The 27163-nt window shown below is 42.7% G+C and overlaps 1 protein-coding gene across 4 annotated transcripts in view; it reads right to left on the reverse strand.

Annotated features, from left to right (window-relative positions):
* glrbb (glycine receptor, beta b) overlaps positions 1-27163 on the reverse strand; it is a 223778-nt gene that overhangs the window by 93546 nt on the left and 103069 nt on the right. For 3 of the 4 annotated variants that reach the window (XM_072584269.1, XM_072584271.1, XM_072584272.1), the window contains exons 5-8: positions 19061-19290; positions 18874-18956; positions 7371-7511; positions 286-438 (exon numbers count right to left, since the gene is read on the reverse strand). In XM_072584269.1, the coding sequence (XP_072440370.1) occupies positions 286-438; positions 7371-7511; positions 18874-18956; positions 19061-19290 (607 nt within the window). The remainder of the gene's footprint in view (positions 1-285; positions 439-7370; positions 7512-18873; positions 18957-19060; positions 19291-27163) is intronic. The other variant, XM_072584273.1, reaches the window with a different exon arrangement.

Below are 27163 nucleotides of genomic sequence, written 5' to 3' on the forward strand. Positions count from 1 at the left end.
TTTAATTTGAAATATCAATCATAACTATAATCAATTGAGTTTGAATATACAACTCCCATGCAATTAGTCTGTTGTTTTTTCTCAAAAAGTGTAATCGGTTCACAGAATTATATACTGTTCTGATTTCACTTCTTTGAAACTCCAACTTATCAAATGACCTGCTACAAAATGTGTTTTGTGATTAAATATGCAATAGTACATTGGTCAATAACATTTGTGGAAATGAAGAAATATTTTCTGCAGTAATGGATCATGGATTTGATTATCAATGCTAATTCCATTTACCTAAAGGTACTCTTGCAGCACTTGCATCAGGGTTTATCCAAAATGACAGCCATGATAGGACAACTATCAGAAGAGTTGGAGCATAAACTCCCATCATGTAATATCCAACTTGTCTTCTTAATGTAAATATCACTTCCACACAGGTGTAATATCCTTTTAAAAAAAGTAGCAAATTAAGTGGTGGAATCTTTCCTGCAGAAAAACTGAAATGTTTAATGGCAATATTGCAACTGATACACAGTCAGAATGAAATTCAAAAGCTAAAAGCATAATTCAATTGATCCCATTTTTAAATTTCAACAATTTTTTTAACAAGCTGATCAATGACTTTAATAATGTTAAAATATTCTAATGGCGGTACATTATTCCGAAGCATAATTGCGGTATGGTTTACCATAACACAAAACGACAGACTTTTTCAGGTCGTTGGGATTAATGTAATAGCTCTTTCAAAGAACCATCACAGTACAATGGGTACTGTGGCCTCTTACTGTCCTTTATCATACCATTCCATCACACTATACCATGATAATAATACAAACATGCATCTCTATTAGTTACATTGATTAGTAAGTAAAGTGATCCATCAATAGCCAGAAAAAGTTATATTTTGTTGCAATAAAAAAAAGGTTACAAATTAGGCCTCATTGTGAGCCTTCTTCTTGGAGGAAAACAGAGAAAGAATGTAAAATTTGTTTACTGGTCCTATACCCCAAGAACACCTCAAATATAATCAATGCAATATCAGCCTCAGCTAATTTTTAGATATCTGCTGCGTCTTTTAAGAGGAATTAGACCCCGTATACATGTTAATGCCTGTTAGTGCCTTTTTTTTTAAAGAGAATGCTTACCACTGACTGAACCAACTCTAGTATATTGTTCTGCTTACTTGTTTTAAAACTTCACATGCAGCTTCAAGGCAAGACTGAAAAGGAAATTATCTTGAACTGGAGCCAATGGTGCAGTTGGAACTTTTTCCAACTCCACAGAATTCCTTGAAGTTGTTCTCACCTTCACCGTCCCATTCTAACTCAACTAGGAGTCCGCTACGAGTCCAGTATAGGAGGACACTTTCCAAGCTATCACAAAAACATCCACTGAAAGATTTTTTCAGTAATTGTTATGAATGATTATCAATCAGCATAATTGAGCTCCAGGACCTAATCCTTATTATTCTGCAGATCCATTTCCATATGATACTCAGGTCATATTTATTATTCTAATGTAGGCTATCCATTTGTTTACTTTGTTGTTACTAATACCCGCATTCAGATGTAAAGTCCTTGTTTATTATCTTTATAGCATTTAGTCTTGACTGTTGGGTGTTATGAGCTTTTTCACATCTTCTCATATTTACCTGTATGAAGGATTGGTTCAGCTTCAATGTGCTCAATTCGGGCCCCACACTTTAGTGAAGGTGTGAAGTGTGAGAAAAAATATGGAAAAGATTCACAACAATTATTCCAGGGATGTGGAAAACCTATTTGTGAAAGGTTCAAGAGCAGATGGCACAGCTTCAAATTCATTGGCAAAAAAAAATGACATGAGGAACAACCTTCTCATGCTGTAAATGAAACTGAGAGTCGGGTCTAGATAAATTATCAGGTCTTTCAAAAGCCATCATCTGAAAAGAAGAAAAAAATCAGGGGAAAGGCAGAGAAATGTCACTTTCAGAGGGCCAGAAAAGGCACAATGGGCTGAATAGCCTATTTTGGTTCTACAAGGTAAAAACAATGACTGCAGATGCTGAAAATCAAATACTGGATTAGTGGTGCTGGAAGAGCACAGCAGTTCAGGCAGCATCCAGCGAGCAGCGAAATCAACGTTTCGGGCAAAAGCCCTTCATCAGGAATAAAGGCAGTGAGCCTGCAGCATGGAGAGATAAGCTAGAGGAGGGTGGGGGTGGGGAGAGAGTAGCATAGAGTACAATGGGTGAGTGGGGGAGGGGATGAAGGTGATAGGTCAAAGAGAAGAGGGTGGAGTGGATAGGTGGAAAAGAAGATAGGCAGGTTGGACAAGTCAAGGAGACAGTAAGTGAGCTGGAAGTTTGAAACTAGGATGAGGTGGGGGAAGGGGAAACGAGGAAGCTGTTGAAGTCCACATTGATGCCCTGGGGTTGAAGTGTTCCGAGGCGGAAGATGAGGCGTTCTTCCTCCAGGCGCCTGGTGGTGAGGGAGCGGCGGTGAAGGAGGCCCAGGACCTCCATGTCCTCGGCAGAGTGGGAGGGGGAGTTGAAATGTTGGGCCGCGGGGCGGTTTGGTTGATTGGTGCGGGTGTCTCGGAGATGTTCCCTAAAGCGCTCTGCTAGGAGGCGCCCAGTCTCCCCAATGTAGAGGAGACCACATCGGGAGCAACGGATACAATAAATGATATTGGTGGATGTGCAGGTGAAACTTTGATGGATGTGGAAGGCTCCTTTAGGGCCTTGGATAGAGGTGAGGGAGGAGGTGTGGGCACAGGTTTTACAGTTCCTGCGGTGGCAGGGGAAAGTGCCAGAATGGGAGCGTGGGTCGTACAAACCATCATCTCCCAGACCATACAGAACTCGAGGACACCTCTTCCTACTGCTCCCTCGACCATGACCCCACCCCCCATCACCAAACCATCATCTCCCAGACCATACAGAACCTCATCACCTCAGGAGATCTCCCACCCACAGCTTCCAACCTCATAGTCCGGGAACCCCGCACTGCCCGGTTCTACCTCCTTCCCAAGATCCACAAGCCTGACCACCCTGGCCGACCCATTGTCTCAGCATGCTCCTGCCCCACTGAACTCATCTCTACCTACCTTGACACTGTCCTATCCCCCATAGTCCAGGAACTCCCCACATACGTTCGAGACACCACCCACGCCCTCCACCTCCTCCAAGACTTCCGTTTCCCCGGCCCCCAATGCCTTATCTTCACCATGGATATCCAATCCCTCTACACCTCCATTCGCCATGACCAGGGCCTCCAAGCCCTCCGTTTTTTCCTCTCCAAACGTCCCCAACAGTACCCTTCCACTGACACTCTCATTCGTTTGGCCGAACTGGTCCTCACCCTTAACAATTTCTCCTTTGAATCCTCCCACTTCCTCCAGACCAAAGGCGTAGCCATGGGCACACGTATGGGCCCCAGCTATGCCTGTCTCTTTGTTGGCTATGTAGAACAGTTGATCTTCCGTAATTACACCGGCACCACTCCCCACCTCTTCCTCCGCTACAATGATGACTGCATTGGTGCCACCTCATGCTCCCGCGAGGAGGTTGAGCAATTCATCAACTTCACCAACACATTCCACCCTGACCTTAAATTTTCCTGGACTATCTCTGACACCTCGCTCCCCTTCCTGGACCTCTCCATCTCCATTAGTGACGACCGACTTGACACTGACATTTTTTACAAACCCACTGACTCCCATAGCTACCTGGATTACACCTCTTCCCACCCTATCTCTTGCAAAAATGCCATCCCGTATTCCCAATTTCTCCGCCTCCGCCGTATCTGCTCCCAGGAGGACCAGTTCCACCATAGGACACACCAGATGGCCTCCTTCTTTAGAGACTGCAATTTCCCTTCCCACATGGTTAAAGATGCCCTCCAACGCATCTCGTCCACATCCCGCACCTCCGCCCTCAGACCCCACCCCTCCAACCGTAACAAGGACAGAACGCCCCTGGTGCTCACCTTCCACCCTACAAACCTTCGCATCAACCAAATCATCCACCGACATTTCCGCCACCTCCAAAAAGACCCCACCACCAGGGATATATTTCCCTCCCCACCCCTTTCCGCCTTCCGCAAAGACCGTTCCCTCCGTGACTACCTGGTCAGGTCCACACCCCCCTACGACCCACCCTCCCATTCTGGCACTTTCCCCTGCCACCGCAGGAACTGTAAAACCTGTGCCCACACCTCCTCCCTCACCTCTATCCAAGGCCCTAAAGGAGCCTTCCACATCCATCAAAGTTTCACCTGCACATCCACCAATATCATTTATTGTATCCGTTGCTCCCGATGTGGTCTCCTCTACATTGGGGAGACTGGGCGCCTCCTAGCAGAGCGCTTTAGGGAACATCTCCGAGACACCCGCACCAATCAACCAAACCACCCCGTGGCCCAACATTTCAACTCCCCCTCCCACTCTGCCGAGGACATGGAGGTCCTGGGCCTCCTTCACCGCCGCTCCCTCACCACCAGACGCCTGGAGGAAGAACGCCTCATCTTCCGCCTCGGAACACTTCAACCCCAGGGCATCAATGTGGACTTCAACAGCTTCCTCATTTCCCCTTCCCCCACCTCATCCTAGTTTCAAACTTCCAGCTCACTTACTGTCTCCTTGACTTGTCCGACCTGCCTATCTTCTTTTCCACCTATCCACTCCACCCTCTTCTCCTTGACCTATCACCTTCATCTCCTCCCCCACTCACCCATTGTACTCTATGCTACTCTCTCCCCACCCCCACCCTCCTCTAGCTTATCTCTCCATGCTGCAGGCTCACTGCCTTTATTCCTGATGAAGGGCTTTTGCCCGAAACGTTGATTTCGCTGCTCGCTGGATGCTGCCTGAACTGCTGTGCTCTTCCAGCACCACTAATCCAGTATTTTGGTTCTACACCCATTCCATGACTCTGAAATTCTGGCACTCATTTTGTCATCATAAGTGTATACACCAGTAACGTCACCATAGTTCCATAGGGGTTGCTCTCTCACTAGAGAAACATGATTCTTGGTGAGTTTAACTTCACAGGGACCTTGCCTCAGGTGAGCAGCAAAGTTGAGAAGGTGAGACTTCCATGGTAACCTCAGCTGGTGCGGAATTGAACCCATGCTGTTGGCATCACTCTGCATCGCTTCCCACCAATCCAGCCAACTGAGCTAATCAAACCCAGAAGCATACAGAGCCTATAAGATGAAGATATGTAGCTGTCCATAACAACATTAAAAATATCTATGGCAATATCATTTGGAAACATTAAAACTACATAATATTGTGTTGTGCAGTTAGAACAGCAGGTTAGCTCTCCTATTAATCAGCACGCCACAATTGTTCAAAATACAATATTCATCCAAATAGTTATGAGTCATTGCCTTTCACAGCTGAGTCTTGTCATCTGAAGATCTTTCCATGAGAAAGATACTGAGTGCAATACCACTGGGATCAATGCTCTGACTCTTGTTAGTGTATATAAATGACATTATTTCAAAAATGCCACCAGTTAAACATCTTGGAGCTATAACTAATCTGTTCATCTGCTGCTAGCCAACTGCATTTACTGCTTATTTAAAATTACTTTTAATTAACATTAAAATGGAAATCCCAAAGTTAACAGCTTGTGTGGAAAGTGACTTTAGATGCAAGCCATCATTTGGGACAATCTGTAAATAATTTGTCTTTTCTGAATTTAACTGTTACTTGGCCATATTGCAGTTATTGGAACACTCTGCACTGTTTTTTTTAAAGAGCTTCGGGCTTTTGCCTGAAACGTTGATTTTCCTGCTCCTCGGATGCTGTTTGACCTGCTGTGCTTTTCAGCACCACTCTGATCTAAACACTTTTTTAAACTCAGGTTGGGACTTTTTTTGATTCTACTTCAAGAAGAGTGGCTCCTTTTTTTATTTATACAATTTAAACCTTTTCTTAATAATCTTTACAGCTTTTCTTGAGTGAGTTTTGTTTGCAATAATCTAGATCTTTATTTGTTACTGACAGAACCTGCCTGACTTGCTTCTATGATTGAACTGTATATAAAAAAAAATAGTCTAATAAATATTTAGTAATATCACCTCTCCCTTTTTAAACTCAGACTTTGTAGTGGAGGAGTGAAACAAGGAAAGGAATCAGTTTGTTCAGTGTTAAATGTTTCTCTTTTTAAAACCTCAAGGAAATCTTTGGTTATTCTATAGTCACAGCACATTTAAACAGTTAAACATTTACTGAAATTGCAATATATCCATTTTTTGAAATAAAAACACTTGTTGTTGTCAGACAAGGGTTGGAAAACATATTCTCATGGTTTAAACAATACACCATCCTCATCAGTACCTACCTTTACAATAAGCATTTAAAACATAGAATAACTTCAGTTCAATGTAACACTGAGCTTATTTTTGCCACTAAGTACATTCTGCTATTAGTTTAAACTTCCTAAAGTATTACTGAGCTTAACCAGAAAGATGGAAAAAGAATACAATACTTCTGTACTCCTCTAAAGAAAAGGTAATTAGATTTCTAGTAACATTTTGTAAAATTAGAAAAAGGTCCCAGTGATCTTATGGAGAACTTTATTAAGTGCGGTGAACAGTTCTTTGTTTGTACTTTGTCAACCATCTTAACACTGAAGGCTTTTGAGAGATTCAAAGATTTTGGAGCCTGTACCGGGCACCAAGGCTTGAAGAGCATGTTCCAGAACACCCTGCCCACTTTGACACTGAGCTGGGAGGATGCAGTGACGAAATGTGAAAAAAGCATTTGAATATAAATCCTTACACTCCTTGACAAGGACAAAATGGACATTTATTTCATCTTTAGCCAATTTATTTGGGAAAAAAAATCTCCTTAAAATTGCTGCAGCTTTGAAATGATGTGCAACAATTATCATATAAGTGCTTAACAGATGTTTATACAATTCCTTAGGCTGCTATTTTAATGGAGCCATTAACCTGTTTACTTTAATGTTTCAAGTAAAATATTAGGCAAAGGAATTGGATGCAAACAGGTTTCCCTTCGAGTATTTACACAAGATGAATTCAGAGCCTTTGATGAGACTTTTTATGTAATATGGAATGTCTGAGGAAAATTGAACATCAAAACAAGCTGAAATTTGATCATAAAGAAAGTCTGTTCCAGCTCAGTCAGGATGTGCCCATATATTTCTTTTTAACAATCTGAAAATGTTTAAAGTGACAGCATGTTTTTCTTCTGTTGCAAATGGATTTTAGCTTCAGTTACTCAGATTGGAAAATATTCCATGTGTCACACACTGAAACCACATTGTGCCTCAAAACTTGAGACTTGAGTAATGTAGCCTCTATGCAAAGCATACACCTTCAAAAAGTTTACAAAATGTGGCTTGTAAATCTAATGTGAATAATTCTCACCAGTGCCCTTATAATACTTTGTGCAGTTTCCATACTCAATATCTTCCTGTTTAATATCAAACTGTGGCAATGCAATTTGCTCCATCTGAACAGGGTCTTTAGATTGCCAGATGAATCGAAGATCATCTGTGGTGTAGCCAACTGCAAAAGAAAAATAAAGAATGCAATTGATGAATTAGGTGCATTATTGGAAATTTGATACATATCAATAATCATGATGTTCTTACATAAAATAAAAAAATAGAAATTGCTGGAAATAGCAGGTTTGGCAGCATCAGTGGAAAGTTGAGTCAAGTATGTCAGTTCTTCAGAACAGTCATATTCGACTCAGGATATTAACATTACAATAGGTGCTGCCAGAACTGCTGATCGTTTTCAGAACCATCAATAATTTGGTTTGATTGAATGTCCTGATGTTCTTGTTGAGAAGAAGGGGATAAAGAAATTCCTGCTCATCTTTGCCTGTGTTTATCACTTGAACCCAATTCTGGAGTTAATGTAAATTCACACAATTTGGGTGGGAATCAGGAACTACAGTGCCTCAGGGACACTTAGATCAGATGACAGACTTGTTTAAATACTTGCAATTTTGAATCTTGTAACATTTTGACAATGTGTGAGTTTTGTTGAGTGTCATGGAGAGTTTCTCTACATGAAGCTTTAGTGAGTTTTCTCACACTATCATCCAAAATTGTTTCACTGACAATCTGCCACACCACCATGGGCACTCCTAGTGTCTGATGCTGGTTGGATTCTACCAGTCATTGTACTCAGAAGAATTTGTCACTCCCAGGATATTCCATCATCTCTGTCACCAATTCCATCTTTAAAAAGCTGTTGTGCACTCAGACAAGCACAGTCAGTCCCCAGCTGCCCTGCACGGCTCCTGACATTTGTCCTGCACTAATTAGAGAAGATAAAATTGGCACCCTGTTTGAGGTCCTGGTAAATGGAATGGTACATAGTTGTGATGTCCCATTCCCCTGTATCAACAGAAGAGCCTACCCCATCAGACCCGATCAGCCCAGCAGTGAAGGAAGATCAGTGGCCTTTTCCACCAGTATTAAGTGCCATCATATTCTCTCTGCTTCCCCTCATTCACTCTATATTTGCTACTGTACCTGCCTACCATAAAGATGAGGCTCCACATCTTTCACAACTGCATGCAGCATACTGACTCTCACCCACACAATCCCACAGATGAGTAACCCGGCATGCCCCTTGCATTGCTTTTTCGTTGCCTTGCAGCACCGTACCATCTTTCCCCGACCTGCACTAGCACTAACAACTTGGAGGGGAGTATAGGAACAGAGGACCCATAAGGTTCACATACATGATTCTTTGAAGGTGACCAGGCATATTGAAATAGTTTGAAACAGAAGGCTTATAGAATCTTCTCCAAATCATTGGTAAGACCACATTTGGAGTATTGTGTTCAGTTTTGGGCACGTCGTTTAAGAAGGATGTTAAAGCCCCAGACAGAGTATGAAGGACATTTACGAGAATGATTCCTTGTATCTTAAAGTCCCTCTTTCCAGGTAAGATTAAAGAGATTAGGTTATTTTCCTTGAAGCAGGGAAGATTAAGAAAAGACCTTATTGAGGGGTTCAAAATTATCCTAAAGGATAATTCATAGTCCGGGTCTGTGGCAGGTGGTGAGGGAACCAACAAGAGGGAAAAATGTACCTGACCTCATCCTTACCAAACTGCCTCCTGCAGATGCATCTGACCATGACAATGTCAGTAAGAATGACCTCGTAGAAATGAAAGTTCACCATCACATTGAGAATAACATCCATCAGGTTATGTTAAGTGGGACAGACTTTGAACGGATCTAGCAACTCAAGACTGGGCATCCATGATACACTGTCAGCTGTCAACAGCAGCAGATTTGTATTCTAGTACAACCTGCAACTTGTTGAGAGTGTGGTGCAGGAATGAAGGGCTTATGCTCGAAACGTCAATTCTCCTGCTCCCCGGATGCTGCTTCACGGGCTGTGCTTTTCCAGCACCACACATATCCCTCATTCAACTATCACCATCTACCCTAATTCAATGGAGAGTGCAGGAGGGCAATGCCAGGAGCAGCAGCAAGCATACCTAAAAGTGAGGTGTCAACATGGTGAAGCTACTAAACAGGAAAACTTGCATGGCAAATAGCATAAGCAGTAAGTGATAGAGAGAGCTAAGTGATCCCACAACCAATGGATTAGAGCTAAGTTCTGCAGCTCTGCCACATCCAGTCATGAATAGGGTTGGACAATTAGCAACTCACTGGAGGAGGTGCTCCACAATTGTTACCATCCTCAATGATGGAAGAGCCTAAGACATCAGTGCCAAACATAAGGCTGAAGGATGCGCAGTAACCTTCAGCATTAGGTGCGGAGCGGATGATCCAACTCAGCCTTCTCACTTCAGCCAATTCGATTGAAACCATGTGATTTCAAGAAACAGCCGGAAGCACTGGATGCTGCAAAGGCTATAGGTCCTGTCAACATGCTCACAACAATACTGAAGACTTGTGCTCCAGAGGTTGCACTCCCTGAGCCAAGCTATTCCTGTATAGTTACAACAGTGGCATCTTTACCCGACAATGTGGAAAACTGCCAAGTTATGTCCTGTACACATAAAGCAGGACAATCCAGTCCAGTCAATTACTGCCTCATCAGTCTACTCTCCATCATCTGTAAAGTGATGGAAGGTGTTATCAATAGTGTTAGCAAATTACACCTGCTCAGCGATTCCCAGTTTGGCTTCTGCAAGGGCCACTCAGCTCCTGACCTCATGACAGCTTCAGTTCAAATACAGACAAAAGAGGTGAATTCCAGAGATGGGATAAGAATGATAGCCCTTGATATGAAGGCTACAATCCACCAGGTGTGGCATTAGGGAGCTGTAGCAAAACTGGAATCAACAAGTATTGGGGGCTTACAGGAGGTCAGTTGTCTCAGTTCCAGGATATCTTTACAGGAGTTACTCAGGATAGTGTCCTAGTCCTAACCATCTTCAGCTGCTTCATCAATGACCTTCCTGCATCATAAGGTCAAAAGTGGAGATGTTTGCTGATGATTGCACAATGTTCAGCACCATTCATGACTCCTCAAATGCTGTAGCAGTCAAATGCAAAATAATCTGGACATTATCTAGGCTTGGGCTAACAAAAAGTAAATAACAGGCGATGGTCATCTCCAATAAGAGACAATCTAACCTCCACCCCATCATTAACCCCCCACTATCATCACCCTGGGGGTTACCATTGACTAGAAAGTGAACTGGACACTCTACATAAATACAATGACTACAAGGGCAGGTCAGAAGTTCAGAATATTGTAGCAAGTAACTCACCTCCTGACTCCCCAAAGCCTGTGCACTCTCCAGAAGGCATAAATCAGGAATATGATGAAATACTGTTCACCTGTATGGATGGGTGCATCTCCAACTTCACTCAAGAAGCTTGACACCATCCAAGACAAAGCATTGATTGAATCCACATGCATTCACTCCCTCCACCAATTATACAGCAGTGGGTCCTATGGCAAAAATTCACCAAAGATCCTTAATCAGCACCTTCCAAACACATGGCCACTTCCACCTAGGAGGACAAGGGTAGCAGATACTGGGAACACCATCACATTGCAAGTTCACCTCCAAGCCACTCACCATCCTGACTTGGAAATATATTGCTTCAAAATCTTGGAATTCCCTCCCTAAGGGTACTGTGGGTCTACCTGCAGCATGTAGAATGCAGTGCCTTGAGAAGGTAGCTCATCAAGGACAGCTTGGGACAGGCAATAATGCTGGCCAGCCAGCAACACTCACATCTCCTGAGTGAGTAACAATAAACACTAAAATGATTCAGAAAATAGTTTTTCATAAATAAGAGTCTGCCCTTAGAACATAGAACATAGAACAATACAGCACAGAACAGGCCCTTCGGCCCACGATGTTGTGCCGAACATTTGTCCTAGCTTGAGCACCTATCCATGTACCTATCCAATTGCCGCTTAAAGGTCACCAATGATTCTGACTCTGCCACTCCCACAGGCAGCGCATTCCATGCCCCCACCACTCTCTGGGTAAAGAACCTACCCCTGACATCCCCCCTATACCTTCCACCCTTCACCTTAAATTTATGTCCCCTTGTAACACTCTGTTGTACCCGGGGGAAAAAGTCTCTGACCGTCTACTCTATCTATTCCGTGATCATCTTATAAACCTCTATCAAGTCACCCCTCATCCTTCGCCGTTCCAATGAGAAAAGGCCTAGCACTCTCAACCTATCCTCGTACGACCTATTCCAGGCAACATCCTGGTAAATCTCCTCTGCACCCTCTCCAAAGCTTCCACATCTTTCCTAAAATGAGGCGACCAGAACTGCACACAGTACTCCAAATGTGGCCTTACCAAGGTCCTGTACAGCTGCAACGTCACCTCACGACTCTTGAATTCAATCCCTCTGCTAATGAACGCTAGTACACCATAGGCCTTCTTACAAGCTCTATCCACCTGAGTGGCAACTTTCAAAGAGCTATGAACATAGACCCCAAGATCCCTCTGCTCCTCCACCTTACTAAGAACCCTACCATTAACCCTGTATTCCATATTCTTATTTGTCCTTCCAAAATGGACAACCTCACACTTGACAGGGTTGAACTCCATCTGCCAGTCCTCAGCCCAGCTCTGCATCATATCGAAGTCCCTTTGCAGCCGACAACAGCCCTCCTCACTATCCACAACTCCATCAATCTTCGTATCATCTGCAAATTTACTGACCCACCCTTCGACTCCCTCTTCCAAGTCATTAATAAAAATTACAAACAGCTCCTTCTTAAAGGAGCATTGCCAAATGTTTGATTTCCGAACTTTTGGTACAAACAGGCCACAAACTTCTCTTTTGCTTATTGAGTTATTAAAACTGGTCAAATCTCTTTTCATAACTAATGACATATAAAACATACAGTAACAGCAATTGCTTCCACGATGTCGCTGTTTAATTGATATTGAACAAAATGAACCAAATTTTCCTGGTCCCCTGGTGGGGGAAGTGGAAGGGACAAAAACACTATTATAATTTATTAACAGCACTTTCCCACTCTGTGACAGGTTTCACAACACCTTGTTGAGAAAGCAAACTGTTTGCCTGCTGCGTGGGAGTATATAAGCTAACTCAATTGTTAATGTTCCAATCGGGGCAATTTTGTGATCCAATGGCAATTTGCCAGTGGTGCTGATGGTTTGCCATGTATCCCTGGAAGCAGTCTCTGCAGGTGCCTGGGAGGATCAACAGAGCAAGAGGCTACATTGTCAGAGTTGGGGGCTGCAGGCAGGTATGGGTTCCCCAGCATTTCAACGAGCCAAGTGAAGGGGAATCTTCCTCCATCATACAACCTCTGAAATATTTATTTATTTTTGTGCCTCAATTTTGAGGCACACTTATGGTCCCCTACCTATCAGCTTTCCAGCAAATGCCTTACTCACTCTGTGGGATATTAGAGGTGCCAGATCAGTCAGTGATACGATGGCACTTCTTACCATCCTTTCTCAGAGGAGTGTGGTGACGAGCCAATTAAAAAGGCCACCTCTGGGAAATGGCTCCAGACATATGGACTTGGAGCACTCACTTATTCCTGGAGGGCTTAGGAAAACCCTGCCCTTTATGCAACTTTGAACATAAATAATCAAAATTAAAATATATTATGAATCAAGTCAATAATCTTTCCAGTTTTAAAGCTGTGGGATAGAAATTACAGTCAACTGATATTAGTGGAAAATATTTAATGCATATTTTTACTTGGATATTTCTTTACTTAATGTTTTTACAAATAGATGATTTAAAATTATTTAAAATACAATAAGGACACATTTATCTGTTAGAATGACCACAGTAACTTCTAACTTCTCACAGAATTGTTTCAGTACATAGAAACAACATGCCAAAAGGCTTCCTATCAGCTCTTCAATAGAGCACTTAGTGCCATTTCCAAGTTTTCATCCCATAACTCTGTGTATGACTCCTTTTTGGACAATACAGAGGAACCTCAACTATCCAAATGAGATGGGCGCGCACTATTTCATTCGGATAATTGATTATTCGGTGAATTGATTTCCTCTGTGGCTCGGAGTTTTCTGGCAAGTCTGCTCCCCGTTCAGGAGACTAGGCAGCAGCACATCGCCCACGAGTCCCCGTCTCCCGCCCACACCCCAACACCACCCCCACCCCTGCTCCCCCACCACCCTGCCCCTCAATCCCATCCGCGCCCAACCCCAACCCCATCTGCTCCTGGCCTATTCTTGGCAGCATTTCAGTGAGCCAAGTACATTTTTAATCATTGTACCTAGAAACAAAAGATGTGATCAGGGTTGAAACAGCTCTTTGCCGTAATGTTTCTATCAGGACCTTGAGATCCCCTTCCGATAATCCGAAATTTGGATAATTGATATACATTTTCTGGATTAGTGGTGCTGGAAAAGCACAGCAGTTCAGGCCTGATGAAGAGCTTTTGCCCGAAACACTGATTTTACTGCTCCTCGGATGCTGCCTGAACTGCTGTGCTTTTCCAGCACCACTAATCCAGAATCTGGTTTCCAGCATCTGCAGTCATTGTTTTTACATACTTGATATTCAGATAATCAAAGTTCCTCTGTAATCCAATTCCCTCCTGAATTCCTTAATGTAATCTGCCACAAACACATTCACACTCTCAAAGGTTTACCAGTTGGAACGTGAAACAGTTGCTTTTTGGGTCTCATATTCCTCTTTTGTCGATTACATTAAATCCACTCCCTCTTGTTCTTTATTCTGTCGCCAACAGATGGCAAGGTTTCTCCCTGTCCACTCTGTTCAGACTCCTCATGATTGAATACCATCAATTGGCTTTTATTGGTAGAGGAATTGAGTTCCGGAGTCCTGAGGTCATGCTGCAGTTGTATAAGACTCTGGTGCGGCCGCATCTGGAATATTGTGTGCAGTATTGGTTGCCATACTATAGGAAGGATGTGGAGGCACTGGAACGGGTGCAGAGGAGGTTACCAGGATGTTGCCTGGTATGGTAGGAAGATCCTATGAGGAAAGGCTGAGGCACTTGGGGTTGTTTTCATTGGAGAAAAGAAGGTTTAGGGGTGACTTGATAGAGGTGTACAAGATGATTAGGGGGTTAGATAGGGTTGACAGCGAGAACCTTTTTCCACGTATGGAGTCAGCTATTACAAGGGGGCATAGCTTTAAATTAAGGGGGGTAGATATAGGACTGATGTTAGGGGTAGGTTCTTCACTCAGCGAGTCATAAGTTCATGGAATGCCCTGCCAGTAGCAGTGATGGACTCTCCCTCTTTATGGGCATTAAACGGGCATTGGATAGGCACATGGAGGATAGTGGGTTAGTGTAGGTTAGGTGGGCTTTGATCGGCGCAACATCGAGGGCCGAAGGGCCTGTACTGCGCTGTATTCTTCTATGTTCTAATTCCTCTCTCTACCTTCTCTTCGCCAAGGAGACCTGGCCCAACGTCTCCACCCTGTCTACATAACTGAAGTTCCTCATCCTTGGAAACATCCTTATGAATCTTAACTGCACTGTCTCCAATGCTTCCACATCTTCCTTAAAAGGAAGGCAGCTAGAACACAATACACCAGCTGAGCCAAATTAGCATTTCACAGAAGCTTAACATAACCTCTTTGCTGTTGGGGAGGGTTTAAACTAATGTGGCAGGGACATGGGAACCAAGCAAGGTGGTTAGTGCACAGTAAGGAGGTAGGAACTAAAGCCTGTAAGGAACTAGAAAATGAAGTCAGCGTGACTAAGGGGAATAGTAGGCAGGGAGTGGAATGATGAACGCAAAGGGACTGGTGGTCTGAGGTACATTTATTTTAATGCAGGAAGTGTAGCAGGTAAGACAGATGAACTTAGGGCTTGGATTAATACCTGGGAGTATGATGTTACTACTATTACTGAGACTTGGTTGAGGGAAGGGCATGATTGACAACTAAATATCCCAGGATATCGATGCTTCAGGCGGGAGAGAGAGGGAGGTAAAAGGGGTGGAGGAGTTGCATTACTGGCCAGAGAGGATATCACAGCTGTGCTGAAGGAGGGCACCATGGAGGATTTGAGCAATGAGGTAATATGGGCAGAGCTCAGAAACAGGAAGGGTGTGGTAACAATGTTGGGGCCTCCCAACAGCGAGCATCAGATAGAGGTACATATATGTAGACAGATTATGGAAAGATGTAGGAGCAACAGGGTGGTGGCAATAGGAGATTTTAATTTTCCCAACATTGACTGGGATTCACTAAGTGTTAGAAGGTTGAGATGGAGCAGAATTTGTAAGGAGCATCCAGCAGGACTTTCTAAAGCAGTATATAAATAATCCAACTTGGGAAGGGGCCATACTGGACCTGGTGTTGGGGAATGAGCCAGGCCAGGTGGTTGAAGTTTCAGTAGTGGATTACTTTGGGAACAGTGATCACAATTCCATAAGTTTAAGAATATACTTATGGACAAAGGCGAGAGTGGTCCGAAAGGAAGAGTGCTAAATTGAGGGAAGGCCAACTATAATTCAGCAGGCACTGGGGAATGTGGATTGGGAGCAGTAAATCCACATTTGATGTGTGGGATGCTTTTAAAGAGAGGTTGATTAGAGTGCAAGATAGACATGTCTCTGTGAAAATGTTGGCAAGATTAGGGAACCATGGATGACAGGTGAAATTGAGGGGTGAGCAAAGAGGGAAAAGGAAGCATATGTAAGTCTCGGTGACTGAAAACAGACAAAGCTTTGGAAGAATATCGGGAAAGTAGGTCTAATTTGAAATGAGGAATTAAGAGGGCTAAATGGGGTCATCAAATATCTTTAGCAAATAGCGTTAAGGAAAATCCCAAAGCCTTTTATTCATATATAAGGAGCAAGAGGGTAACTAGAGAAAAGGTTGGCCCATTCATGGACAAAGGAGGAAAGTTATTCGTGGAGTCAGAGAACATGGGGGAGATTCTTAATGAGTACCTTGTATCAGTATTCATCCAGGAGAGGGACATGGCGGATGTTGAGGTTACGGATAGATCTTTGATTACTCTAGGCCAAATCGGCACAAGGAGTAAGAAACATTGGGTATTCTAAAAAGCATTAAGGTGGACAAGTCCCCAGGTCTGGATGGGATTTATCCCAGGTTACTGAGGGAAGCGAGAGATGAAATAGTTGGGGTTTTAACATATATCTTTGCAGTATCCTTGAACACAGGTGACGTCCTGGAAGACTGGAGAATTGCTAATGTTGTCCCCTTGTTTAAGAAGGTTAGCAGGGATAATCAAGGTAATTATAGACCAGTGAGCCTGACGTCAGGGATAGGGAAGCTGCTGGAGAAGATACTGAGGGATAGGATCTACTTACATTTGAAAGACAATGGGCTTGTCAGTGATAGGCAGCACGGTTTTGTGCAGGGAAGGTCATGCCTTACCAACTTAATAGAATTCTTTGAGGAAGTGACAAAGTTTATTGATGAGGGAAGGGCTGTAGATGTTACATACATGGACTTCAGTAAGGCGTTCGGTAAGGTTCCCCATGGTAGGCTGATGGAGAAAGTGAAGTCGCATGTAGTCCAGAGTGTATTAGCTCGATAGACAGAGAACTGGTTGGGCAGAGTGAGACAGAGTAGTAGTAGTGGAAGGGTGTTTCATAAAATGGAGAACTGTGACCAATGGTGTTCCACAGGGATCGGAGCTGGGACCACTGTTGTTTGTGATAAACATAAATGATTTGGAGAAAGGTACAGGTGGCCTGATTAGCAAGTTTGCAGATGATACGAAGATTGGTTGAGTAGTAGATAGTGGAGGGGACTGTCAGAGAATATGGAAAGACTGGAGAGTTGGGTGGACAAATGGCAGATGGAGTTCAATTGGCGCAAAAGCATGGTGTTGCAGTTTGGAAGATCCATTTCAAAAGCGAACTATATGGTAAGTGGAAAAGCCCGGAGGAAAATTGATGTACAGAGAGATCTGGGTGTTCAGGTCCATTGTACCCTGAAGGTGGCAACTTGGTCAATAGAGTGAACAAGGCGGCATACAGCATGTCTTCCTTCATTGGACAGTGTTTTGAGGACAAGAGTTGGCAGTTCTGGTTGCCACTTTACCAAAAGGATGTGGATGCTTTGCTGAGGGTACAGAGGAGGTTCACCAGTACGTTGCCTGATATGGAGGATGCTAGCTATGAAGAGAGTTTGAGTAGATTGGGATTATTTTTATTAGGAAGACAGAGGTTGAGGGGTGACCTGTTTGAGGTCTACAAAATCATAAGAGGCAAGACAGTGGGGGACTCAATTACTCAGGGTCATGATTTCAAGGAGAAAGGGGAGAAGTTTAGGGAGATATGCATGGAAATATCTTTAAGCAGAGGGTGATGGGTGCCTGGAATGCATTGCCAGTGGAGTTGGTAGAGACTGGGAAGATAGCGTCATTTTAGATGTATCTAGATAGATCAATGAAAGGGCAACAAGCAAAGAGATACAGATCCTTGGAAGATGGGCGACAAGTTTAGATAGAGGATCTGGATCGGTTCAGGCTTGGAGGGCCAATGGGCCTGTTCCTGTGCTGTAATTTTCTTTGTCTTCTTTGTTCTTTCATTTGCTGCTCATTTCAGCAGCTTGACTCCATCCTTCTGAAGTTCTGCACCATCCTGCTCAAAGTGTGCAATGCCTTCAACTTTGATGTCATTTGCAAACTTTGAAATTGCGCCCTTTACATCAAGGTCTACATGATATATTTCAAGAAGATCAGGATTTCTAACACCAACCTCTGGAGACATCAACTGCAAAAATTTCCTCCAGTTTGAAAAACATCCTTTAAGCAATATGGTTTCCTTTTACTGAACCAATTTTGCATCCACTCTTGTGCAGCACTATATCAACTGCATTTGGAAGTCTTACACCCACCAGATCAGCAGCAATGCTGTGATAAACTTGTACTTTCTTTGTGCTCAAACTCTCTCTTATTTATAGAATAGAGTTCCATACAATTAAAACAAAGTACAATTAAAACAAAGAAGATTCTCCTAAATGTTCCCCCTTTAACAAAACAGATAAAGTTTGCAGGGTACCTTGCCTGAGTTACTTTTCCTGATGCTTCAGTCGACATGAAAACTTCTGAAATCATTATCATATTCAAACATAATTCAGTCCTCATCTGGCATCCACCTACAAATCTTCACTGTGACTAAACTGTGATCAGTGTAGGAACTCATTGTGATTATGGGCTTCTTTTCACATGAATGTACAGATCACCCAACAGTTATACACCAATGAAGATTGTCAATTCAATGTTACCAGTTTACGCCCACAGCAAGAATAAAAATAAACCCTTCTGGCTGAAATGTTTCTTCATCAGAATGACAAAAAACTACTACTTTTTAAATGAGACATCACATTAAAAAGTTAGGTTAACTAGCTATATGTAAACAGCAACTGTCTGCAAGTCAAAAACACTCATACATCTATCTTACAGTAAATGTCCAAGAAACATACAGCTTTCCAGTTGAATCTTGCAGTGTTGCGTATCCATGGGAAACAGCGTCAAATCAAGTGGGCATGAAAGAGTTATTGACAACCTGAATTATGAAAAAAAAATGGAAAACATCATTCGGGTTTCTCAGTAATCAATATTGAGCATTTTCAGCAAAAGCTTCTTGTGTAGTAGTCAGTTTCCTCATACCTCATGCTCAGCAGTACATCACCATTGCGGAATATAAAGAGAAGGATGTTATCTTGTGTTACATCATGAAAGTTTGCATTCTTTTCATTTGCAAAAAACAAATCTGGTTTCCACAAACATTTGAACATTTTGGGATCCACGGTCAGTGTATCCGAACCTTTAAAATCTGTTGGCAGTTTAAGTCGAGGATCATTCCATTTCTGTCTCAGGAATATATTGACTCTGTAGTCCTATTAGAACAGAAGACTGAGTCAAATTAATTGCAAGTGAAACAAAACAAAAATAATAGAAAATTTCATAAATCTAAAATCGGGCGGCACGGTGGCACAGTGGTTAGCACTGCTACCTCACAACACCAGAGACATGGGTTCAATTCCTGCCTCAGGCGACTGTCTGTGTGGAGTTTGCACATTCTTCCCAGTGTCTGCGTGGGTTTCCTCCGGGTGCTCCGGTTTCCTCCCACAGTCCAAAGATGTGCAGGTTAGGTGAATTGGCCATGCTAAATTGCCCATAGTGTTAGGTGAAGGGGTAAATGTAGGGGAATGGGTCTGGGTGGGTTGCTCTTTGGAGGGTCAGTGTGGACTTGTTGGGCCGAAGGGCCTGTTTCCACATTGTAAGTAATCTGATCTAATCTAATGATTCTAAGTTTGAAATACACAGCAGATTGAGCACCATCTGAAAGGACTTCTCATTGAAATGATCAGAATTCTTATTTACCATCATGATTGCTAAACTTTATAAGGCAGTTATGTTCTGGATTATATCTTTCACACAATATAAAACAGACAATTATTCAGAAGTGTGCTCAAAGAAATGCCTATTTGATTTGGGATCATTGCTGACTTGTGAAGTTAGATCCAAAATTGACTGAATGGTAGATGGTACAGTGTAGTTGTAGAAAGCTATTGGTGTTACTGGTGGTCAGTGTCCAGTAGCACACCACAGGCATCAGTGCTGGATTCCTTATTGTTTTGGTCTGCATCAACATAGATGAGAAAGCATGCTAAGTAAAACAGCAGATAACATTGGCCGAATGGTTCATAATGAAGATTAAGATCTGAGGTTACAGGAAGCTATAGGCAGGTTGGTCAGATCAGCAGCAGATGAAATTTAACTCTTCTAAGTGTGAGGTGATGAACATTAGAAGAAGTAACAGATGAGGGAGTATTCAATGAATGGCAGGACAATAGGAAGCACAGAGAGATTGTCTGTCCACAGATCCCTGAAGGCAGCAGGGCAGTTAATGAGGAAATTAACCCTTTATTAGTCATGACACCGATTATAGGAACAGGGAGGTTATATTGGATTGTGCAGAACATTGGTCAGGCCACATCGTGTGCAGTTCTGGTTGCTACACTGCACGATTATCGTGATTACACTGGAGGGGTGCAGAGAAAATTCCCCAGGATGTTGCCTGGAATGGAGCATTTTATCTGTAAGAAAAGTTGGATATACTTGGATTATATTGTTAGTAGCAGAGAGGTTAAGGTGTTACCTGATTAAGGGGTGTAATATTAAGAGGCTGTTCCCCTAAGTTGAAGGGTCAATAATGAAGGAGAATAATTTTAAGTTGAAGGGCAGGAGGTTTGGGTGGATTTGAGAATTTTCTTTTCCACCAGAGAGTGGTGGAAATTTAGAATGCACTGTCAGGGAGGGCAGTAGAGGCCGGAAGACTCTCAGCCCCTAAAATGTACGTGGTGAACACTTGGACATGCTATTGGCATTCAAGGCTATGGACCAACCATTGGAAAGTTGAATTAGTGTGGACTTGATGGACCTTTTCTGTGCTATATGATTCAATGAACGGGAGGCTGAAATATGTAATTATGTTGAAATATTTTGGAAATCTTTACTTACTTATTAGAAATATTTGAAAAGGATTTTGAGTCGAAAAGTGTGGCGCTGGAAAAGCACAGCAAGTCAGACAGCATCCAAGGAGCACAAGAATCAATGTTTCGGGTATAAACATCTTCCAAGGATTTTATGAATTTGTATCACATGTAAAGGGAACAATTATAATACACTTGGAAGCAATACCAACAAGGCAGTAGTTACATTGCAGAAGCAATGTGATTTGTTTTTATTCATTCACAGGATGAGGACATCACTGGCTAGGCCAGCATTTATTGCCCATCCCTAATTATGCAGAGGGTAGCCAAGGGTTAACCACATGTTTGTGGATCTGGAGTCACATGTAGGCCAGACAAGGCAGTTTCCTTCCTAAAAGGACATTTGTGAATTGGATGGATTTTTCCCAACAATTGGCAATGGTCATCACTAGATTATTTCCAGATTTCTTTTTTCACTGAATTCAAATCCCACCACCTGTTGTGGCAGAATTCGAACCCAGGTCCCCAGAACATTATCTGGGTCTCTGGATTAACAGCCCAGTGATAATACCACAAAGCGATCACTTCCGCATACAAGAGGAAGAAACAGAAGCAAAGCGGTGGTCAGCAAGCTGAGTCAGATCGGTGAACTCAGAGTGACTGGAAAGCACTTTTAGGTTTGCTGCCACTCTTTCTTTCACTCTGATGGATTGAATGCCCAGAATCACCTATTCTATGTGGAAGTAAAGGCAAGTCTAGTCAATCCATGCCAGCGCAATCAATCTGATCCGAAAACAAGTGCTAAACGGGTAGAATTCTATATATGTGGAAGGTGCCACCCATGGAGAGTTGGCAGTTAGTCTTTGCAGGAGAGACACTGGAATTCTGCATGGAAAGATTGTGTAATTAAACTGAGATCATACAGGGAGGACTTACTGCCTACTAACTCTGTATGGTAGTCTCAGTTAGATTTGTTATATAACTTTATAGTTTCTACCAACTTTGATTTGCATGCTAGGTTTTTAATTTGGTAACTCTGATTTGCATAAAAGGTGAAGTTACAAAAAAAGTTACAAAAATATTAAGTAATTTGTGTTTACAGGGTTGTAACGTTATTAAGTGTAATACTAATGTCCATTTCTATTGTAAGCTTACAGATGAATGGCATCCAGTAACAGCATTGGATCTTCAACATTGGATGATGTTCATATTCACTGTTAAGCTGTGTCAACTGACCAGTCGTATTTTAGAAGTTTTAGCTTCAGATGATTTGTGAAGTGAGTTTTTGCGATAGTAAGATCATTCTTGTTTCTGAGCAATAGGAGTTGGAATCCGACTCCAAACAGCTTTCTCTGCTAAGTGCAAACAGGGCGTAATTTTGGTCACTTCTGTTGATTAGAATTGAGCAATAATGTCCTATAAATGAGGGAATGATCATACTGCTCTGATTATAATGTCAGCAATGTTCACTGGAACTTGCTTTTAAGTGGTTCAGTAATCATCTACATAGGTTCTGATGAGTAGCAGGTAACAATGTGATCGAAGAATATCCAAAAAGGTGGAAGCTTCTTCATTTCTGTGAAGGGTCCTCCTGGTCCCAGATTTAGCCTTGGGCCACCACTGCTGCAGCTCCTACATACAGAATACCTTCAGTATCTCCTTAGCCTACCAGCCCAAAGACACTGTGACACTCTATCTTCTTATTTTCTATATTTTTAATTGTCAATTGAAATGGGAAAAGAACTGCTTTGAATGTTAAGGAGTATTGAAGGATTACTGAAACAAAAATAGAAAGTGCCGGAGAAACGCAGCATGTCTAGCTGCATCTGCGGACAGAAAAACAGAGTTAAGATTTTGAGTCCAGTGACCCTTGTTAAAGGATTGTTACACTTTTTAAAAAAGTAAATAAATTGACAATTACTGTCCTTTTTGAATAGCTGACAGTTCAAGGGGTGGGGAAAACCTAGTTATGAGACCAAAGCTGAGGTGCGAATCATATCAGGGCAGCATTAAACAAAAGAAGCTGTGGTAAAATTGAAATCAATGGAAGTCATATGGAAATCTCTCCATTAATGGGAATCTCTATTAACACAAAGACAAATGTTTGTGGTTGTTAGCTGTTGGAGCCCAACCAGCTCAGCCCTCAGGCATACTTGAGGGCACTACCCCATGCCCAACCATCTTCAGTTGCTTTATCAATGACCCTTCTTCCATTATAATTTGGAGATGATCTCACAGTGTTCATATTAATTTGCAACTCCTCACATAATCATGCAATTCATGTCCTCATGCAGCAAGTATAGCATGCAGGCTTGAATTCGCAGGTGGTGAAAAACATTTACACATAAGGGACTTACCTCAGGAGTTGGGCCTCCTCTTTTTTTATTATAGAGCAGTGAGGAGAGAAGCGAGGACTGCCGGGAAGGAAAGTGATTGTTTTTTTTTTAAGTGGGCATCCTGGGTAGGAGATTTACTAGTGTGACTCAGGAGGGTTTAAACTAGTCTGGCAGGGGGCGTGGGAACCAGAGCTACATATCTGAGCGGGAGTAGTTGTAGATGGGGCAGTGACAGGATATAGTGAATCTATCATCAGGAAGGCTTTTTTCATGTGATGAAACAAAGGGTTCGGTTAAAGTGTGTCTGCTTTAATGCAAGGAGTGTCAGAAGTAAGAGTGATAAACTCAGAGCATGGATCAGTACTTGGGACTATGATGTTCTGGCAAGGGAGCAGCCACCTCATTGGGGTCTTTCTACAGATCCCGTAATAGCAGTAGGGAGATCGAAGAACTCACAGGCTGGCAGATTTTGGAAATATCCAGATGTAGTAGGGTTGTTGCTATGGGTGACTTCAACTTTCCCAATATTGACTGGAGCCTCCTTAGTGCAGATGGTTTGGATGGGGCCATTTTGGTCAGGTATGTTCAGGAGGGTTTCCTCACCGAGTATGTAGACAGCCTGATGAGGGGAGAGGCCATTTTGGATTTGATGCTCGGCAATGAGCCAGGACAGTGTCAGAACTCACGGTGAGAGAACACTTTGGTGACAGTGACCCCAACTGCCTCACATTTACCATAGTCTTGGAGAGGGAAAAGAGCAGTTACCATGGGAAGATATTTAATTGGGGAAAAGGAAATTATGACGCTATCAGACAGGAGTTGGGAAGTAAAGATTGGGAGCAGTTGTTCCACAGAAAGGGCACAATAGACATGTGGAAACTGTTTAAGGAGCAGTTCTTGCGAGTCTTGCATAAATCTGTTCCTATGAGACAGGCAAGGGGTAAGATTAAGGAGCCTTGGATGACGGGAACAGAGGAGCTTCTTGTCAAAAGGAAGAAGGCATCTTTTGTAAGGTGGAGGAAGCAAGGATCTAGCACAACTTTCGAGGATTATAGGCTTACTAGAAAGGAGCTCAGAAATGGACTGAGGAGAGCCGGGAGGAGGCATGAAAAAGGTTTGGTGGGAAGGATGAGAGAGAACCCAAAGGCATTTTACTCATACGTGAGGAATAAGAGAATGATCAGGGAGAAGGTAGGGCTGATCAGGGATAGTGGAGGGAACTTGCGCGTGGAGTCTGAGCAGATAGGGGAAGCCCTAAATGAGCTTTTTGCTTTGGTTTTCACTAAGGAAAGGGACCATGTTGTGAATGAGAACTTTGAGGAGCAGGGAAACAGGCATGACCAGGTCAAGATTGATGAGGTTGATGTGCTAGAAATTTTGGAAAACATTAAGATTGATAAGTCCACAGGGCCAGACCAGATTTATCCCAGGCTGCACCAGAAAGCGAGAAAGGAGGTTGCTAAGCCGCTGGTGAGGATATTTGCCTCCTCACTCTCCATGGGAGTCGTACCCAAGGATTGGAGGGGGGTGAATGTTGTTCCTCTTTTCAAGAAGGGTAATAGGGAAATCTCTGGCAATTACAGACCAGTCTTATGTCGATGGGCAGCAAGGGTTTGGAAAGAATTCTGAGACATAGGATTTATAACTAGTTGGAAAAGCATAGCATGATTAAAAGAGATCAGCATGGCTTTGTGAGGGGCAGGTTATTGCCTCACAAATCTTATTGAGTTTTTTGAGGAGGTGTCGAGACAGGTCGGTGACGGTTGAGCAGTGGATGTGGTGTATGTGGACTTCAGCAAGGCATTTGATTTGGTTCCTCATTCATGAAGTCAGGATGTATGGGATACAGGGAGATTTGGCTATCTGGACTCAGAATTGGCTGGCTGACAGAAGGCAGAGAGTGGTTGTAGATGGAAAGTATTCTGCCTGGAAGTCAGTGTTGAGTGGGGTCCCACAGGACTCTGTTCTTGGGCCTCTGCTCTTTGTAATTTTTATAAATGACTTGGATGAGGAGGTTGAAGGGTGGGTTAGTAAATTTGCCGATGACACAAAGGTTGGAGGTGCCATCAATAGTATCCAGGGCTATTGCAGGCTGCAGCAGGACTTGGACAGGATGCAGAGCTGGGCTGAGAAATGGCAGATGGAGGTCAACTTGGATAAATGTGAAGTGATGCACTTTGGAAGGTCAAGCTCGAATGCTGAATATAGGATTAAAGACAGGATTCTTGACAGTGTGGAGGAACAGAGGGATCTGGGTGTGCAAGTGCATAGATCCCTCAATGTTGCCATCCAAGTGGATAGGGTTGTTAAGAAGATATATGGTGTTTTGGCTTTCAATAACAGGAGGATAGAGTTTAAGAGTCGCAAGATTTTGTTGCAGCTCTACAAGACCCTGGTGAGACCACACTGAAATATTGTGTCCAGTTCTGGTCACCCTGTTATAGGAAAGATGCGGAGGCTTTGGAGAGGGTGCAAAGAAGGTTTACCAGGATGCTGCCTGGACTGGAGGGCTTGCCTTATGAAGAAAGGTTGACTAAGCTCAAACTTTTCTCTCTGGAGAGAAGGAGGAAGAGAGGAGACCTGATTGAGGTATACAAGGTAATGAGAGGCATGGATAGAGTCAATAGCCAGAGACTGTACCCCAGGGCAGGATTGACTGGGAGGAGGGGCATAGTTTTAAGGTGTTAGGAGGAAGGTATAGAGGAGACATCAGAGGTAAATTCTTTACGCAGAGTTGTGAATGCATGGAATGCGTTGCCAGTGGTGGTGGTGGAAGCAGAGTCATTTAAGCGATTGCTGGACATGCACATGGAGAACAGTGAATTGAGAGGAGCATGGGATAGGTTATTCTATTTTAGATTAGGATTAATCCTCGGTACAACATCATGGGCCGAAGGGCCTGTTCTGTGCTGTACCTTTCTATGTTCTATGTTCACACATCAATGAACAAAGAGATTCCATGCATTTCACCCTGACTTTCAATGTCATTGCTATTTCGAATTTGACTATATGTTGTTTTGGATTTGAGGTACTCAGCAAATTGATTAACCGTACCTCCCTTTTTATTATTTCCTATTTCTATATTAAAGTATGTCCTTTCAGGAAACAAAAATGACAATTAATTGCCATTACCAATTAGGAATCACGTAAACAGCTGAGACAGCATTGGGGAACTGAAGACAACTGTGTACTCAGTAGTATCACTGTGGAACAGAGAACAGACCATTGCAGAAAGCAAAGTTACCGAGTGACAAGGAGCTGTGTCTCCCACTTGAGGGAGTCAGGGAGAGGAAAGTAACAATGCAGATTGCCAGCTGCTATTTCCCCTCCAAACATAAAGAGCATCTGGCACAACAGGAATGCAAACAAAGAGGCTGGAAAGCTGGAAGTTTCAAAATAAACAGATCTGCTGTTAAGGTAATATGATAAAAATTGCCACAAGTGTTCAAAATTTTAAAAAAAGTCTTCATATGTAATTAATCCTTTAATGCTGGATTATGCTACATACTCTTGTTTGCTTTTGTGGAAACAGAAACATAAACAGCTGGTAAGATTGAGCTTGCAAAGAGGCGAGCATAACATGGCAATCTGTGATCACCTAGACAACTAACATAAGCAGTTGAAAAGAAATTTGAGTCATTACTCTGATTTAATAATAAGTATATTGAAGAGAATGCACAAATTAAATGCTGAGGTGAGCAGGACATGTGACAGTACTTGGACTGTAAAATGAGGCAGACCAGTTGGTTTAAAAAAAACAAATATGGCTGACTTCAATGAAAGACAATGCAAATTCCATTTTAGGGATAGATATTATCAGTGCCAGCATAATACACTCAACTTTAAATAAGGTGCAATTGACACTTAGCAGAAATTAAAAGTTTATAAAAATAATTTAAACATATATAACAAAGTTTGTTTTCAGTTACATGGGTCTC

This window comes from Chiloscyllium punctatum, chromosome 14 (assembly GCF_047496795.1).
Source record: "Chiloscyllium punctatum isolate Juve2018m chromosome 14, sChiPun1.3, whole genome shotgun sequence".
NCBI classification, from domain to species: Eukaryota; Metazoa; Chordata; class Chondrichthyes; order Orectolobiformes; family Hemiscylliidae; genus Chiloscyllium; species Chiloscyllium punctatum.